Below are 15,588 nucleotides of genomic sequence, written 5' to 3'. Positions count from 1 at the left end.
CTCGTGGCTTTCTCTCATTCACTTTCTACTGTCCTCAGCTCATCATTCCCTCTCTGTCTCATTCACTTTTCATTCATGTCCACGTGCCAGCCTCCTTCCCGGTTCACGGCTGGGTGCCGCCCTCTCCGGCCCGCCTGTCTCTGAGCTCGGTCGATGAGACTACAGAGGGATCCGAGACCGCGTTTGAGTCCAGAGCTGGAGACGAGCACCAGTGGATGGTGAGATGAAAACACTGGAGGATGGTCCTCGGCTTCATGTGACATCACTGCAGAAATATTCATCCTGTCAAGCCAATTTTATCTGTTACTGAGCTTAGATTGGCGGGGTTATATCTCCATTTTTTTACTGTATAAAGTGCTGCAGTATCGATAATATTGATCTAAATCAACAGCAATGACTTTATTTTGAAAGTTGCCATATTATTTTTCAAATGAAGGCTAATCCTTGCAGAAAAATGCCCGCCCCAAAAAACCTTTGCATGGGTGTGTACTGCTCCCTTCACAGATATGCACAACATGTATCCGTGCAGTAGAAAGGGAAGTTGGAGGCTCAGGTGCGAAACTGTGCAGGAGGACACGAGACTGGCAGATAGTTCAGTTTTGTAAAAGGAGTAGTACATACTGTTGTGTTGAAATGTTACATTTCTGGCAATTTCCTGCAAGGTTTAGTTAATCTTTTGAACACAAGTCTTTCATGTGTATGAAAAGACTTGTGTTCAGGAGCTTAAACTTTTCTTTGACTGTTTCACACAAACAAAACTGCAGATGATAACATTTTGGCTTTGACCTCAGCCGGTTTGTAGTTTTCCTCTGTAATCTCTTATCTATAGCTTTTTCTTTAAAATAAACCGTGGACAGGAGCTCAGAATGATGGGTTTCCTCTCTTTAACTGCTCTCGGTTGTGTTCAGGATGAGTTCAGCCACCCTGTTGAGAGCCTCGCCTTAACCGTGGACGAGGTCATCAACGTGCGGCGAGTACTGGTCAAAGCGGAGATGGAAAAGTTTCTCCAGAGCAAAGAGCTCTACAATAACCTGAAGCGGGGGAAGGTAACAGTGCAGAACTTCTCTCAGTGCAGTGTTTCTTTGTGCTGTTGACACTAACGGGATTCACTGACTGTGAGTGTGTGTTCTCAGGTTTGCTGCTGCTGCAGAGTGAAATTCCCCCTCTTCTCGTGGCCGTCTACCTGCTTACTGTGCAAAAGGTATGAAGGAAGTCTTTCATTCTCTTGGTGATGTTTAAACGTTTGTTCCAAGGTTGCAGCTGAAACATGAGTCTCCACAAATCAATACCCGGGCATATTTACAGTCCATGCGGAAAGTATTCACGGCACTTCACTTGTTCCACATTTTGTCAAATTACGGGCTTATTCCAAAGTGCAATTCATTTTTTACCTCAGAAATCTACTCACAATATCTCATAAAGACAAAGTGAACAAAGTTTGCTGTGATGTATGAAAATAAAAGAACTAAATATAACATGTGCATAAGCATTCAGCCTTTGTGGTACTCAGTTACACGCTTAGCAGACATATATGTGGGCAGTTTCTTCCATTCTGCTTTGCAGAGCCTCTCGTGCTCCATCAGGCTGGATGGGGCACGTCGGTGCGCAGCCATTTTCAGATCTTGCCAACGATGTTCAATTGGCTTCAAGCCTGGGCTCTGACCGGGTCACTCAAGGACATTCACACAGTGGCCCTGAGGCCACTTCTTTGTCTTGGCTGTGTGTTTAGGGTGGTTTTCCTGTCAGAACATGAAGCTTTGTCCCAGCCTGAGGTCCAGAGTGCTCTGGAGCTGCTCATTCTTGCATTCATTTTTCTCTACTCTCCCAGTTCCTGCTTCCTGCCACGATGGACACCACTGTGCTTACTACGACCTTCAGTGCCACTGATTTTTTTCTGTACCCTTCACATTTATGCTCCCACTAATCACTACTGAATTCAAAGGTTTTCATGCAAGAGATTGGAACCAGGGACCGTGCTGTGACTGTGCTGCACCTCCAAATGCTACAATTAAGGATTATTAGAACAAGTAGCATGAGAACAGGTCTTACCGGGGTGGGGGGTTTATAGCCATCAGAGCGGCCTGTTCCCGCTTAAGCAGTAGGAAAGTGTGCAGACATGTGTGCTGTAGTAGTAAAATCTTTTCTTTTTCTCCCAGATCTGTCTGCAGCTCCTGCAGTGCAAAGGTAACTTTCTAACTTTCAAATCTTTTCTTTTGGCTCTGTTTTTATTCAGCTGTGTATGACTTTGTACTCAGCCTTTTTAGCCTCGCTTTTCATGTCATTACTTTTACTGCTGTAGAGTTTAATTTTTCTGTTCATACATGTTATGTCATTTAATACCAGGTCTTTTTAATTAAAGTATATAAAGTTATATAATGTTTTCACATCTGAACTGTCATTCTTACACACTGTGAATTGTTAAGTTAAAAAATATTTCTACAAAAAATGAAAAACAAATTTTATTTTTAACATAAAACAGTGTAATAGATATAGATTTAACCACTCTCTGCATCACTCTGGTGTGAGGACTCTGGCATCTGGACTCCCTTTAAAGCCGTTCTAGTCAACTTTCTTCTTATTGGCTGCTCCTCATAAACAGAAGGTTTTGGCACGGAGTGGGTGGAGCTTCTGCACTCACAGACAGAGCTGTGTGCAGTGAGTGTCACCATTATATTCATAATAAAATTTGTTGTAATTTTTTTTTCATATAAACACAAAAAGAAAGGCAATGTTAGTTTGGTCGATTACACTCTTGGTTGTATGCTTCTTCTTGGCAAATCTTATGTCTTAAGTCTTAAAACTGTTGGAAACACGATTGTAGGTCGAGTAGCAGAGTAGAGTATGTGCGTTGGACCTATGAGAAACTCGCTAAATCTTCTCTGCCAATGCCAAACTGCTTATTCTGCCATTAGCTCTTGTTTTGAGCTTCTGGAGACCGTCAGATGTCTGACTGGCGCCTGATTAGCTTCGTTCAGCATTGAGTTCAGACTCTGCCTACGGCCACTGGATCATCAGAGTGTGGAGTGGACTGATAGAGTAACAGCTTTTAATGGAGGCAGCGCACTGCTGTGGGGTGGTATCTCCCTCACTGGAAATACAAGGCTTGTCATCACTGCAGGCGATCTCAGTTCACAGAGATATCTAGATGAGATTCTGCAACGTCTATGATGTCTGGGACTCTATGCTCTACAGAGCGGGGTTCATCAGAGGCTGAGTGGAGAGGATGAAAAGGCCATTTAAGGGGAAATAAGCAGGCTTTGGTAATGGTATAAGATTTATTGCCAAGAAGCATTGTTACAACAAAGAACTTGCATTTAAAGGGCTACATTTGAATGAGAATAAACATATGAAGTCATTTATGCTTCAGGTTGACCTGTTAAGTAAAGCTATGTGGAGCTTTTACATGTAAAAAGAGAAAGAAAGAGGCTGCTGGAGCTGCTGCAGAAAGGGGTTAAATGACATGTTTTAGTGCTTATTAACGCATTATTTGAGCCTGGTTGTCATTTCTATTGACGTCACTTCTTCTTCTTTTGTTCGTTTGCTGGTTTTGATTTGTTGCCTCAGTCCCGGGCCGTGTTGGATGTGTGGTTCTGTGCTCTGTAGGTTTGGATTTTGTGTGATTTGTGTGCTGTGGCTAATTTGTGTGTGTTGTTTTTTACAGTTGTGGTTCGTTTTTATTGAAATATGTGCATTTGCTTATTGTTGCTCTGTGACTGTACGGCTCGTGGCCTTGATGTTCATGTGTTTTGAATCTCTATTGTCGTAGAGGCTAGAAATACTTGTAATGTGAAAGTCATCTGCAGTGCCTCCCACCACAGGCTCTCTCGGTTCTCTTTCCTCTGCCTGATTGTTTTTCCTCTTGGTCTGCCTCTTCTGTGCTCCAGATGAAGATTCCCTCAAAGAAGATGGCCCACATTCCTGTGTACACTGTGGGCTTTCACAGCACTCCAAAGAGCCATGGACAAAAAAGCCAAGTCTACAAGTGAGTCTGTGTTTGTCTTCAATAGCTGAGTCTGTTTATTGTAGAGAAGATTATAAAGCTGGCTGAAAATAAAACGACAGTTTTCTTCTGAAGTATGCACTGAGGACCAGGAGAAAGATCAAAAGAAATGTGAAAAGCATACCTAACATACCTTCCTTTCCAAATCTAACTGATGAGTTTCCTATGGAGGCTGTGCCTGTTGCAGAGCTCTTAAAAAAGGGGTGCAGTTTGCACCGGCGACAACCACTATCCCCTAAAATCTACATGAGAGGGGGATTTGGGAACGGCTATGATAGCCAAGCAGTAGAGGCCTGGCAGGGGCACACACCGCCTCGATCTCTGCCAGACATGGCCTTTTTTAATTAAAAGCTTCGTTTTTCTAACATCAAACTCTCTAAAATGTCCCTAGATGTCGATCTCACATCTTTGGTGTCTGGCACCTTTCACTGGCAGTGCCCTGATCTGCTCTTTTATTATTTTATTATATATATATATATTTTTTTTGGAATGGCAGTTCAGACAGACCCGCTGACAGTCACACCATGTGGGGAGAAGAACCACAGGAACCTCTCAGGAACTTAAAATACTCAAAATAGCAAGTCACTGTTTCTCCTTTGTTAGCACAGAGGCTTATTCTCTTCAAACACTTTTGTGTTTTAGAAAGCAACTAAAATATGTTTGAGTGGTGTGGCTCAAAATAAGCAGGTGTTAAACGTAAAGTTCCTGTTGGAGTGTCTGCTGCTGCAGATGTTTGCAGCTGCTGCAGATGTTTGCAGCTGCTGCAGATGTTTGCAGCTGCTGCAGATGTTTGCAGCTGCTGCAGATGTTTGCAGCTGCTGCAGATGTTTGCAGCTGTCACAGCCTTCCACATCTTTCATTTCAAAAAGTAGCATCAAGATGATTTCAGTAAACAAAAAATAAACCAAAAACTAAAACTGGATGTGAAAAACAAAAATAAAAAATAAAAACTAGACTTAACAAGATCATTCCAGTTTGTTTTATTTTGTTAACTTTGAAAACTGACTAAACTAAAATAAAAAATATACCAAGGAAATGTTTTAGTATCTGTCTGATGATGGATGTGTTAATATAGACTCTGGATGTCTATACATGATTATATATATTATATATATGCTCTTTGTTTTGATTGTGATACCTGCACTGATTTGCCCTCTATACATGTATAATTAAAAAGACTAAAACTAACTGAAACAAGAAAATCTGCTGTGGCAGACAAACTGAACTTAACCCTCTCAGGCTCAAATTAAACTTTGTGTTGCTAATGCACAACCAAGTCCTGCAGTAACATGCAGTCCTTCTGAGTAAAAAAAACTCATAAAATATGTATGTGGGGTAATCAGGTTGTTAGTTTTTAACTGGTGCAAATCGGCAACGCCTGCCTCGAGAGGGTTAAAACAAAAATTCTAAATAAAAACTAATGAGAAAACTATAATAACTCTGGTTGCCATTTTCTGATAACATTAACTTAGAATTGGAACTTCAAGGCTCCCACTCTCCCAGGCAATGCCTGCTGCCCCTCTGCAGGCTTCAGGAAAGAAAGGAAAGAAAGCCCAGATTCAAATGAGGAGCTGGCAGAAGAGAAAAATGTTTTCAGGTTTTGTTTTATTTTTAAATGTGAATAATGCAGTGCTACATAGAATACTAAAGAAGCAGAACAGGTCCTTTTTAACATGTTTACAGCCTTAGTTTAAGCTCGTCAAAGCTGATAAGGAAGTTCAAAGGTTTAATCCCTGTAAGGCCTGGACCCTGAAACAATTGCCCCAAAATTCAAATTTTTAAAAAATAAATTAAATATTAATTTAAATATCTGAGGTTTAATTTGTATCATATCTGCTACTTCTGGCATTTTTGTGCAACTTATTGCACAGACAGATACATGGGTCTCAAAAAGCCATGTAGCAAATATGAAACACCTGGCGTAGCTAAGCTAGGTTAAGTACTACCTTCTGAGCTGCACACCTTTTTGTTTCCAAACCTGAGGCCAACCTGACATTTGGACTCCAACACACCAGTTTCCCCACAGTGTTGTCATCCGCTCACTGCTCAGGTTCAATCCCGAGACAGTGGACACCTAGACGGAAAAACAGGTCAAATCTATTTAAGTCTGCCTCTAACTCAAGCCAATGACTGCTAACCTTCTCGAGCCTAAGCAGCACCAGCCTCTGTGCTTACCTCAACCAATCGCAGATTGCCTACTCAATCCAATCACCAACTTCCACCTACCTCCCCCTCTCTCTCTCTCTCTCTCTTTAGTTATGTAATCAGTGCAGTGCCTCTTCCAGGGCCTCTAAGCAGCCATTATGTAATAATTACCCAGCTGTCATCAAAATCCTCGCTGTTTTTGGCCCTGTGAAGACAGAAGTGGAAGAGAGAGTGGACAGAGAGAGCCAAACAGCGAGCTGACGAGAGAAATGGGCCACTGGCGTGGTGCTGTGCTGAGCCGCTCTCTAACACCTGTCACCAAGACCCGACCATGCGGCTCCGTGCACAGAAACACACAGAGTTTTGTAACAGCGAGTTGTTTTGTTTTGGTTTTTTTCAATCAGAGAAGCTGACCTTAATCTCCTCGTTAGTGACTGTGATGCCCCAGCGCTGCTGCATGTCTGTGTTTATATTTCAGCCACTTTGGATAAGCTTGGAAAGATCTAGTGTAGCTCCGTCTTTCCAGATGTTCAGCTGATGTGTCTCTGCTGAGCAGTCATTGTTGTCAGTTTGGTTTTAAAAGTGCTGCCAATAAATAGATAAATAAAAAGAGAAATAAATTAGTGGCTTTTTCTGAAGAAGAAAAACTTAAAGTAGTACTGTAGCTTTTCCACAACATGTGTGGTTTATTAAATATCTAAAAAAGCATTTTATTTTTGTAAGTCATAAGGGAGGGGGGGTCAGCCCTCAGTTTTTTATGGCTTGTGAACTAAAACATTTTTGTTTTGGGGGTGTGAGGGATGGCCCTGAGTGCTTATTGGATGTGCAGTTAAATCAGGGGTGTCCAACTCCAGGCCTCGAGGACCGGTGTCCTGCAGGTTTTAGGTGTCCTTGATCCACCACAGCTGATTTAAATGGCTAAATTACCTCCTCAACATGTCTTGAAGTTCTCCAGAGGCCTGGTAATGAACCAATCATGTGATTCAGGTGTGTTGATCCAGGGTGAGATCTAAAACCTGCAGGACACCGGCCCTCGAGGCCTGGAGTTGGACACCCCTGAGTTAAATTATTGTTAAAGAACCATGTAGTCATTATGGAAATCTCCCTTAGTTTTATATTCGGCTTTCTTTGAATGCCTCACGTTTGCTCTAATAAAACTGTTCCACCCTCCTCTGCAGGTCGCTGCGCAGCTTATCCCGCCGCTCAGTGGAGGAGGAGTTCCCCCACCTGTACGCTCACGGCTGCACACTGCGGGACGTCTGTGCTGAATGCACCAAATTCGTCGCCGATGTCATTTCCTCCAGTCGCCGGAGCCTGGACATCCTCAACAATACTCCCAAGAGGGAGGCCAAAGCTGCTGCTGCTGCTGCTGCTGCTCAGAGACCACAGCTGCAACGCCAGTCCCAAGTCGAGGCGTTCCCTCAAGCAAACTCTCACCCTCCACCTTTCCCTCAGCCACAGTGTCTCCCTCCCCACTCCCAACATTAAGAGCAGCTCCACCACGCCGAGACGATCAACAATGCAAGCCAATGAGCAGACTGATGGACACTGTGCACACATTCACAGACAAACTAGGCTTCTAGTGGGTTCATGCACAGCAGTAACGACTCAGCGAGCCATCTGATTGGCTCCAATAAATCGTAATGAGAACACTCGATCCAGTGAGGTGCTTCAAGGTTCTTTAAATATTACTGGGTTGAATGGTTGTGCTATGATATATAAAGCTTAAAAAACAAATTTTCTCGGGCTGTATCTCGAGCCTTTTTAGTAAGAAACTAGAGACTCCAACACACCACCGCCTCACCCGTCACACAGCTGCATTATCTTCCTTATCTTACCCATCACAAATGCACACATGCACAGAGCTCTTGACCTTTTAAGGTTTGAGTGAGTAGCTCTCTCTGTTTCTGCCTTATCAACAGCACTACGACACTCCCCGACGCTCACAGCTGCAGACTGAGGAGAGGGCAGATCGGGAGAGTGCCGGGGGGAGGGGGGTGCTGTAAGAGAGAAGAGAGAGGGTGGAGGTGAGGTTGAAAGCTGCACAGCAGAGAGTCAGCATCTCATTTTAGCGCTCTGTGGTTGCCTTGTTTTTTGTTTTGAATGTAACTTAGAGAAACAGAATTGTAAATTTAAAGCTTGTACACGACCCTCAGCGTTTATGTATAATCATCCAAAAAGTTCCCGTTCCAGCTGGATGAGGCTTCGACAGCGGCGACACTGTGAATGTAACGGGGTGAAGCTGCAGGCTGCACCCTTAACTGACGCAGCGTGACGATGCTCATGTGAAACTCCCGCCCCCCTTCACTCCCCGTGGACGCTTGCAATCTGCTCTGGTTTTGTAAACACTAAGAAAACCTCGGCTGCAATAAAATCTAACGACAAACACGACCAGCGCTGCGTCTCCGAGTTTTTCTGTTTGACGTGTTCAGTAGACCCGAGCTTCACGAATAAACACAACACGCTGCTTCATAATTCAGGAGTAAAGTGCCTGTTCTTGAGCAGCAGGTGGGTAAAAGACCTTGTTGACGGATCATTTATACTTTAAAAAATTAAAAATTGACACATCTGTGGTTCTAATGCAGTACGTGAAAGGAATAAGCAGGCAGGTAGAGATTATTTCACTACAAGTTAACGGAAGATTCTGAATAAATGAGTGGGACCACAGATACACACTACATTTATGTAATAGAGAGAATACACACACTCTGCTGAGGCGCAGGTACTCAGGACTGCATCACCAGCTTGTAAACGCATCCAAACACACATCGTCAGTGTGAACTAACCCTTTTATGTTCAAGTAGTGCTTTCAAGAAATTTAATTTGAACCCATTTAGTGGACTAAAATTGCTACTCTGAGGAATTAATAAAGATCACAGAATCACAGAAATCGTGTGAGCAACTTCACCGTCCTGTCATGTGACCTGAACATGTCCCTGTAAAGCAGTAAACGTCACATGGATGGAGTTACTTTGATAATACTTAAGTATCAATTTATCTAACCGGTCATCCACTTCAATCCATTCACAATCACATCCACACCATGAGTGTTTTGAGACTGTGGGAAGAAACCAGCGCAGATGCAGGCAGACTGGCTGGCAGATGTGCTCCAAAGTTAAACTCTACAACAAACAAATGCCAGCTACAAAGGAAAGAAAAAAAATAAGGGTTCCATTGTGGCAGGTAGTTTTCCATTTTTTCTCACAGTTTTCTTTCACCTGCTCATGATGCTCAGCTGTTTACAGTACATACATGTAAATGCTGGCCTTAAAGTGCACCAACTCTCAGACTGCAGTGCATTTGTCTGATTATTCTCTCAGAAGTCACGAGGAAAAGCTGGAATTGTGGCAGAAGAATCACTGTTGGGGTAACAGAGGACGGGTGAAGCAGTTTGATGCGGTTTCAATAGGACAATGTGAATAATGTGACACGGCCGTGTGGATCTATGGGACAGAAATGAGGAAACAGCTTGTTTCACGACTTTGACGCTCCAGCTTGGAACATGTAAGGGAAAACAGATGGGTGGCTCTTCCTCAGATGCTGTAGAACAATCACTGCTCTTTACAGATGTGGAAAAACTGACAGAGTCAGCTGAGTTATCCTTCGCTATATTCTAAACAAGCGGGCAAGTGCATGTGAGGTGTACTTCCTGAGGACAGCACAGGCCAGATCCGGTGACTGTCATGCTGTGGGAGGATTGTTCTGGCATGGTTTGGATCCAGCTTTGGGATTGGACAACCTGGGACTTCACCTTCAAACCTTCAGTCCACAGGTGGAGTGTCTCGGGAAAGTTGCAGAGACTCGAAGCTCTAAAAACCTTACCAGAAAACATTTTCTATGTAAGACAAAAGTAAATCCAAAATTCAAATTAACAACTTTAGTATTACTTAAAGACTGGAACCGCTGAACAACCCACCTGCTAACTGCGGAGATCTCACTTGAATAGAATAACATGCCTGAAGGCAGTCGGTGCAGCAGTCCTACAATAAACCCTGCCTTCATGACGGTTATAATGTTGAACCCTTTTTTGAAAGCGAGCGTATTGTTGTTTTATCTACACACAGAAAGATCTATGGAAACATGACTGATGTAGCAGCTGAGCTTCTTTCATTCAAAATTGATGAAGGTAAATCAAGTCACAGATGTGACTCTGCCGGTGGCAAAGAGCACAGACACAAGGGTGGAGAAGTCATGTTGTGACACTGTAGGTCTCACCAACACAAATATTTTTGTATTTACCTACACTTAGTCCAGCCTCTGCTAACAACTCGGAAACCTCATGTAATTTGTGATTATCTTAATAACCAGGAACATCTGATTACAGTAACCGGATTAGCTGCTGTAAAAGGAAAATGTCTTTAATGTACAAACGTTAAGAATCCTGTCATACTATCACTGATCTCCATCAGGCCAGAGGGTAATAATGAGAACAGTTAAAATAATAATGATGACTTATCATACTGTGATCACAAGTGATGTGGATATGGAACATGAGGAACAAAAGGTTTTTCCTCCACAGCGCATTAAAAATGTCTTTATAATGGAAACTAATGATGCTCTAATGTGGAACCCACTTTGGTTCAGATTACGGATAAAACAGCAGATTATAAATGACAAAAGTAGCTATCAAGATAAAATGATGATCTTACCACAGTCTAATTTTAATAATAATAAACAGAGTGCTTTTTAAAAAATAATTAAATTAATGGATTAATAAAGTATTCTGAATCTGTGGGAACCGTAGCCTCAGTTTCCTGTTCTCAGCTGACAGGAGAGGAACCTGGTGTGGTCTTCTGTTTCTGTAGCCATCTCCTATCAAGGTTTGACATGTTGTGTCTTCGGGGATGCTCTTCTGCATACCTTGGTTGTAACAAGTAGTTATTTGACTCACTGTTGCCTTCCTGTGTGGACATTCTCCTCTGACCTCTGGCATCAACGTGAACTGCTGCTCACTGGATATTTTCTCTTTTTTAGACCATTCTCTGTAAACTCCAGAGATGGTGAAGTGGAAAAATCTCTGGCATCAACACCCATGCCACATTCATAGTGAACAGAGAGACATTCCTGTATTTTATTAATCAAATATAAATAAAAACATATATCAGGTTTTGATGCATATTATTTATTGGTGTTGGAGTTTATATAACTTAGCTATATTTTTGCTCCTGTAGTTACGGCTATCTGACTATGTGAGGTAGTACTGGGACTATCAAAGTAGACATTAGGCAGCAGGATCCATTAATAGAGTCACCGCAGTGAGTGAACTTAAGAAGGCTTTGTCCCCACTACTCAGTGGATCCATAATGGCTTTATGGACTCCCCGCCTCTGCCATCATGAATAAATAATCTACAGGTCTACGTGTCCATTGGCTGCGTGTGCCTGTCATCCAGCTCTGAGTTTACTCTGACAAGCCGCATGAGTCCAAGCTGCTTTATGGGGACTAAAAGAGGAAGGTGGGTGATTATACTTTCAGAATAAAAGCGTTCAAGTATGTGGTCCACCTAATGAAGGCTCTGGGTTTCAGGACACCTTTATTATCACGACAAGTTTAAACTGTTTTACAAGTTTTGTCTTCAGTGGCTTATATTTTTTTTTATATTTACATAATTCATGCAATTAATTTAAATATTTTTATCTTTCATATTGGCTCCAAATGCTCCCAAACAATAACTGAAAACTGACTTTGGACTTTTCAAAGTGAAAATATTAACTATCTTATATTCTGTACTTCTAGTAAAATTTTGAATTTTTTGTCAGATGTTTCTCTCACACAAACTTAAGCTGTAATTTTGACCTAGTAAGTCAGAAATTAGACTGCAAATGACTGGTAACTAAATTTGGATTTTAAAAAGTAAAACTTTTTTTTAATTCTTGGTTATTTATTATTTAATTATTTGTCATGAATATTATTATTGTTAATATTAGTTCATTCAAAATAAAATAAAAATGTAACTTAAAACCAGTTAATTTGGCGCGTCACTGCAACTCCCCCTGGCTTCTACTCCGCAGCTGCTGAGTGAGCCCTCATCTGGGACTCTCCTCAGCTCTTTCTGGGACAGTGGCGCGGCTGCCCCTCTGTTGGTCTTCCTTGGTCTCTTGTGTTCTGGGGGCCTCTGGATGTCTGGAGTTTTGATCAGCTCCATACCTGCTTCATGCCCTGGAGGACGGGGCTGTGGCCCCCCCACACCCTCTAGCAGATCATTACATGAAGGAACCTTTTAAAAAACAAAAAACAAGCGCGTCCATGCTCACAGGTGTACACACGGGTGATCACACCCACAAACTACACCCTTTTTGGCTCCTACCTCAAAGCACACTGTGTTCTGTTGATCTTATGTGCTGCACAATAATGTTTAATATTTAGTATTTACTGTCATATTCCCATATATCATTGTGATGTTGTTTATTCTATTACTCTTGTTCTCTTCTGCTTGTTTTCTTTTTTCTTTCTCAGCAGGTGACCCAGGTGATTGATATATGCATTTTTTTTCTTTTTTTCTTCTTTTTTTTCTTTTTCTGCTCATTCTGTTGGTTTTTGGTTTTTGCCCTTCTCCCCCGTCCCTCTTCTCAGCTGTTTCTCTTTCCCTCTTTCTTTCTCCCCTTCTTTCCCCCAGTCAAGTCTGTCCCATGTTCAGTAAGTGAAAATAAAATAAACAATAAAAGGTGAATCAAATGGACCATTATGGCAAGGCTGGGATGGTCAATTTGGTAAAGTAAATCCGTTGGGCATCTTTCTTTGCCTTTAGACAACAATTCTGATGGCAAAAGAGCCAAACGGGACAGGCAAAAAAATAAATAAATAAATAAAATAAATAAATAAATAAATAAAAAAAAAAAATAAAAATAAAAAAAATAAATTTGGACTTAATATGTAAATCGTTTTGACTTCAATTTGTTATGTTTTCACTTGGGGTCTTAATTGTGTGATTTATTTTTATGTTTTATATATTTTCTTTAAAGAAATATGATGAATTTTAATCTTAATTCCTTGCTTTTTCTTGTGGACTTTTGCCCTTTTTCTTTTATGTCAGTGTTTTTAGTCCATATTTTGAGCCTCGTCTTCTCTTTCTTGGTTTCCTGCACTGGCAGGAGCCGTCTACTCTGACCGCTTTTTTTATTTTGAAAGGGTTGACAGGAAGCTTTCTCGTTTCAGTCGCTCTAACTTCCAGTGGAAGTTGGACATCCTCAGAGCCTGAACTCAACAACAAGCTGGCACATCACAGCCAGTTGTGCTTTTCCTCTTCTCTCTCTGTGTTCTGGGAGTCCTTCTGTCTCCCCCCACCTCTGCCTGCAGTCACGGCGGGAGTGGGTGTGTCAATGCGGGCCCGTGGAGCCTAGTCGCTGCTTGTGCGCGCTCTGAAAAAGAGGAAAAAGTTGATGATGAGTTTAGTGTGAAAGCGGCCCGCCTCGGAGCAGGCTAACCGTCCCGGAATGGCAGTTTGGACCCGAGCAGACAAAAACGGACAGCTGGACCTTCTGCTCCGTGACCGCTGGATCCGAGTGACCGCCGAGCTCACCCGAGAAACGCTCACTTTGACGGCCGACGCGGAGGCAACCGGCCCCGGGACCAATCACTGGGACTACAGCAACTCTTCGGCGGGCCTGCGAAATGGCATGTCAAACGGAAACGACCCGGGAACAAGTCCCGGGAACCCCGGCCGCGGTCATTCCTCGGGTCAGGACCAACTCCAGAACCAGAGCCACGGGGGTCGGGGGCGCAGTGGCAGCCCGGGGCGCGGGGGGGTCAGTCGGGGTCAGTACGACGGCGGTTACAGCATGAACAGCCCTGGAAAGTACCCGAATAACGGCACTAACTCAGACTTCGGGAGCCCCGGCTCCAGCTACGGCAGCCCCGGGTCCAGTTTCGGGTCGAGACCAGGCGACTTCCACGTCAGCCTGGACGGGTCTTCGGAAGCTGTGCGCAAAGTCCGGGTTGTCAAACAGGAGTCTGGCGGGCTGGGGATCAGCATTAAGGGGGGGCGCGAGAACAGGATGCCCATCCTCATCTCAAAGATCTTCCCGGGGCTCGCCGCAGACCAGAGCCGGGCTCTCCGGGTGGGCGACGCGATCCTGTCGGTGAACGGCAACGACCTCCGGGAGGCAACGCACGACCAGGCGGTCCAGGCGCTCAAGAAGGCAGGCAAAGAAGTCACGCTGGAGGGTAAGTTGGCCCACGCGAGAGCGGGGATTTGAAAGGGCCGAGATTAGAGTCCTGTGGTCAGGCTGCACACCTCTATCACATCTCCAGGAACTTTCACAGGTTTCAGTTCAGCTCCGGGTCTTCGTATTCCAGCACGTGTTCGAAAGGTGAGCGCAGTTCCCATACTTGGATTAATAGCTTCAAACCATTTGTGGAAACACGTCACATGTTGGAGCACGCAAGTAAAAAGAAAACTGCACAAGTCGCCAGTTACACAGCAGGACTGAGTTTTAAAAAAGCACTTCTGGAGTAATACTTTTAATTTAATCTGCACACCACATCGCTCCCTCATGGCACTGCGTGGTGCAGAGTGCCATAAACTCTTTTTGGATCGCTCCACACACGTCCTGTGGGTTTGTAACTTTCACCACACATAATTGTTTGCATAACACATTATAATATAGACATAAACACACACAATCCCAGTTGATCTATGACTAGGAGGCGTGGAGGAGGAGGAGGCTGTGGAGGAGCAGGGCTTAAGTAATATCAACAGAACAGAGAGTCTTTGATTAGTGTAAACAGGAATGTAACCACAGCTGTGGTCACAGTCAGAGTTGGATACATTGTACTCTGTGTCTGAACAGTTGTGGATTACTAAAGGATGAGAAGTCAGAGTAAACACGAGCAGAGATTTGTCTGTGGTTGAAGGTGCTGGTCGGCAGAAAGTGATAAACAGACTTGATCTATATTATTATTGTAATGTATCTGCCTTACAATGTAAACTGGCTTAAGTCGGCTGCTGTTGCGATTTAGCGATATAAAAATAAAATTAAAAATAAATCAATATTCTATCTCATATGAATGAAAAAATGCATAAATGTAAAGTCTCAGAAAGTGCACACACGTCCTCAAATTGGAACACTGAGGAATTTCTCAGTCTAATTCCTTTTTTCCACATTTAAAATGTGGAAAACAGGAATAAGGCATTTTCTTTCTCATGCCTTGAGAAAGAAATATATATTTGTAGAAGTTTGAATTAAAACATAAAACGTGCGTGGATTTTTGGTTTGTCTTAGAAATTTAAATATTTGCATGTACTGTACTTTGCAAAAGTCTTGAGCCACCGTTCAGTTCTTTGTGTTTTGCTGGGAAAATAGGAAATACATGCAAACATGCACAGTAACACAGTCTATAAGGCTGTGTTATACAATCCTAACAAGCTTGAAAGTCACCATTTTGTGTGACCACCTTTATTTTTCAGCACAGCCTGAACTCTCAGCCAAGCTTTCTTGTAATTTC

At 42.9% G+C, this 15,588-nt stretch overlaps 2 protein-coding genes across 2 annotated transcripts in view; both read left to right on the top strand.

The window, feature by feature from the left end:
• Positions 1-8,536, top strand: part of spire2 (spire-type actin nucleation factor 2) — a 57,211-nt gene extending 48,675 nt beyond the window's left edge. Inside the window, exons 10-15 of the mRNA XM_085280749.1 lie at positions 91-218; positions 909-1,046; positions 1,134-1,201; positions 2,157-2,184; positions 3,885-3,982; positions 7,324-8,536. Coding sequence (XP_085136875.1) covers positions 91-218; positions 909-1,046; positions 1,134-1,201; positions 2,157-2,184; positions 3,885-3,982; positions 7,324-7,633 — 770 coding nt within the window. The 3' untranslated portion in view covers positions 7,634-8,536. The remainder of the gene's footprint in view (positions 1-90; positions 219-908; positions 1,047-1,133; positions 1,202-2,156; positions 2,185-3,884; positions 3,983-7,323) is intronic.
• Positions 8,537-13,311: 4,775 nt separating this feature from the next.
• sntb2 (syntrophin, beta 2) overlaps positions 13,312-15,588 on the top strand; it is a 35,326-nt gene continuing 33,049 nt past the window's right edge. Inside the window, exon 1 of the mRNA XM_085280743.1 lies at positions 13,312-14,307. Within this exon, the coding sequence (XP_085136869.1) occupies positions 13,578-14,307 (730 nt within the window). The 5' untranslated portion in view covers positions 13,312-13,577. The remainder of the gene's footprint in view (positions 14,308-15,588) is intronic.

This window comes from Mchenga conophoros, linkage group LG7 (genome assembly GCF_057382185.1).
Source record: "Mchenga conophoros isolate Kocher_MC1m ecotype Shallow Benthic linkage group LG7, M_conophoros_male_GT1.1, whole genome shotgun sequence".
Lineage (NCBI taxonomy): Eukaryota > Metazoa > Chordata > Actinopteri > Cichliformes > Cichlidae > Mchenga > Mchenga conophoros.
Note: the sequence above shows the minus strand (reverse complement) of the source record. Positions and strands in the feature narration are given on the sequence as shown.